The sequence below is a fragment of the Leptopilina boulardi genome, unplaced genomic scaffold (genome assembly GCF_019393585.1).
Source record: "Leptopilina boulardi isolate dan_hultmark-lab unplaced genomic scaffold, ZJU_Lbou_2.1 LbouV2_335, whole genome shotgun sequence".
NCBI classification, from domain to species: Eukaryota; Metazoa; Arthropoda; class Insecta; order Hymenoptera; family Figitidae; genus Leptopilina; species Leptopilina boulardi.
The window spans coordinates 1,031,796-1,033,959 of record NW_026137902.1 but is presented as its reverse complement, the minus strand read 5'-3'; the positions used below and the strand labels follow the sequence as shown (position 1 = coordinate 1,033,959).

Here is a 2,164-nt window from a genome sequence, read left to right as displayed (position 1 = left end):
CTAATACTTTAATCTTTCTGGTTTTTTACTAATTCGTCCGCTTTTCGTCGTTACAATTTTATCTAAACCAGAATGATCATCATTTAAATTAACACTCTCAATGCTCTTATTGGAATTTTCTTTTGCTTCCAATAAGTTGTCCATTCGCTCGATCAACGGCACGCATTCGTTTAAATCCCTGACAAATTCATCGCTCGCAGATAATTCTAACGAGTAAATTCTCTGTACTGGTCGTTTGAATAACCCATTTTTTGTTTTAATTAAACAAACTCTAACTTGTCCGTCACAACCCTCGATAATTTCATCATTTCGCCCGAGAGGCCAATCCATCCTTTTCTGGTTATCGCTACCAATCAAAACAACATCTCCTGTTTTGATTTTTCGCGTCTCTTTCTTACCGCCTCGTAACAACAGCTGACTCAAATACTCGACTCGAAAACGTTCTCTCAGATCTTTCAAAGTCTGTTGTCGGTGTCTCAATTTTTTATTTAATTTTTCTTTAGAGAGCACATCTAAATCTGGAACTCCTATTTCTCGCGTTTCTTGTAAAAACATCGACGGACTGAGTGTTTTTAAATCGTTCGCATCGTCCGAAACGTAAGTTAAGGGTCGCCAATTTATGATTGCTTTTGCATCGCACAGGGCAGTCGTTAAGCTTTCATAAAAGAGACAAGCTCTGCCCAGAACCTTTTTCAATATGGTTTTCATAACCCCCACCAACCTCCCCACCAAGGAGCTGCTGTCGGATTAAAATGCCATTCGATTTCCAGCGCTGAAATATATCTACAAATTTTCTCCCACTTTATAGTTTTCAACGCGTTAGCTTTTCCACAAAAATTCGTTCCATTGTCACTATATATATTTTGAGGCCTCCCCCATCTTGCGATAAATCGTCGAAGACATTCTATGAATTCTTCTGTTGATAGGGAAGATGCAAGTTCCAAATGAACCGCTCGGTACACGGCGCACGGGAAAATACAAATCCAGCCCTTTTTCCACCTTTTATAAAAACTGGTCCCTCAAAATCTATCCCTGTTGACTCAAACGCTACCGCGTGGCAGACTCGATTTGTTGGAAGGGGAGGGGATTCACATTCAACGCGCTTGACTTTTTGCTGTTGACATACGACGCAACTAGACGTAATAGTTATGATTTGTCGCAGCGAGATTATCCAGAATTTTTCCCTCAAGGTATTCATTACAAATTGTGTCTCCATATGACCACATCTTTCGTGTGTCTCGAATTAATAAATTTACAATGTCATGTCTATCTAAAACTATCGAACATAAGAACAAATTAGAATCGTCGCGATTAACTATTCCGGTTTTGAGAATGATTAGGCCTTCATCATTTCTCAAAGTCCTGAATGACGACAATTTGTCTTTACCCGGTCTATCAAACATGACTTTTTGCAAATGTTTAAGCAAATTTCTTTCTGCTTCTTTAATTTCTCGAAAAGATTTTTTGCTTCAACCAACGTATGTGGTATTTGTGAGATTTCTTTATTTTCTCGCCATTGTTCTAAAATTGCTCTTCGATTTCGTAAAAATCTACGCATCCAGGCAATAAATCTCACGAGCATTGTAAAGGAGGAAAACAATGTACTCGCTTTTAAATCCAACTCTTTCGTGGCTATCGTATTCACTATAGCGCTTTTCTTGATTTCACTACAGATCTCCCCCTCATTAACACTATTCTCCCCGGAAGGCCAGTTAATTTTGCTCTCGCGCAACCAACCTGGCCCCTCCCACCACTTGGAATCTCGTAACTGGGAAGGAGAACACCCGCGTGATGGCAAATCAACAGGGTTCATACTACTCGGTACGTATTTCCAATCATTGACGTCGCTCAAGGTTCTAATTTCTTTAAATCGATTTTGTACGAATGTTCCCCACTGCGTATCTCGCTTCAGATAAGCCAAAACAGTGGTGCAATCGGACTAAAAATTGATCTTTTCGATAGGACGAGTCAAAGATTTTGCGATTGAATTCACGAGCCTAGCAGTTATTGATGCCGCCATTAACTATAGACGAGGTATTGAGGATTTTTCAGGTGCTATTCGACTTATGCTTATTAGACTTAGCGCCCAACAATTGAACTCCTATTGAATTTTCAGTAACAATACGCGCGAATACAACTGCAGCATAAGCTAGTTTGCTAGCAT

At 39.6% G+C, this 2,164-nt stretch overlaps 1 protein-coding gene across 1 annotated transcript; it reads right to left on the bottom strand.

Moving 5' to 3' along the window:
- Positions 1 to 708, bottom strand: LOC127285593 (uncharacterized). The gene has a single exon (XM_051311689.1). The coding sequence runs from the start codon at positions 706 to 708 to the stop codon at positions 1 to 3; it is 708 nt and encodes a 235-aa protein (XP_051167646.1).
- Positions 709 to 2,164: the final 1,456 nt, after the last annotated feature.

Coding starts and splice junctions, on each gene's coding strand:
- LOC127285593 (XM_051311689.1), bottom strand. CDS start 708: ATGAAAACCATATTGAAAAAGGTTCTGGGCAGAGCTTGTCTCTTTTAT.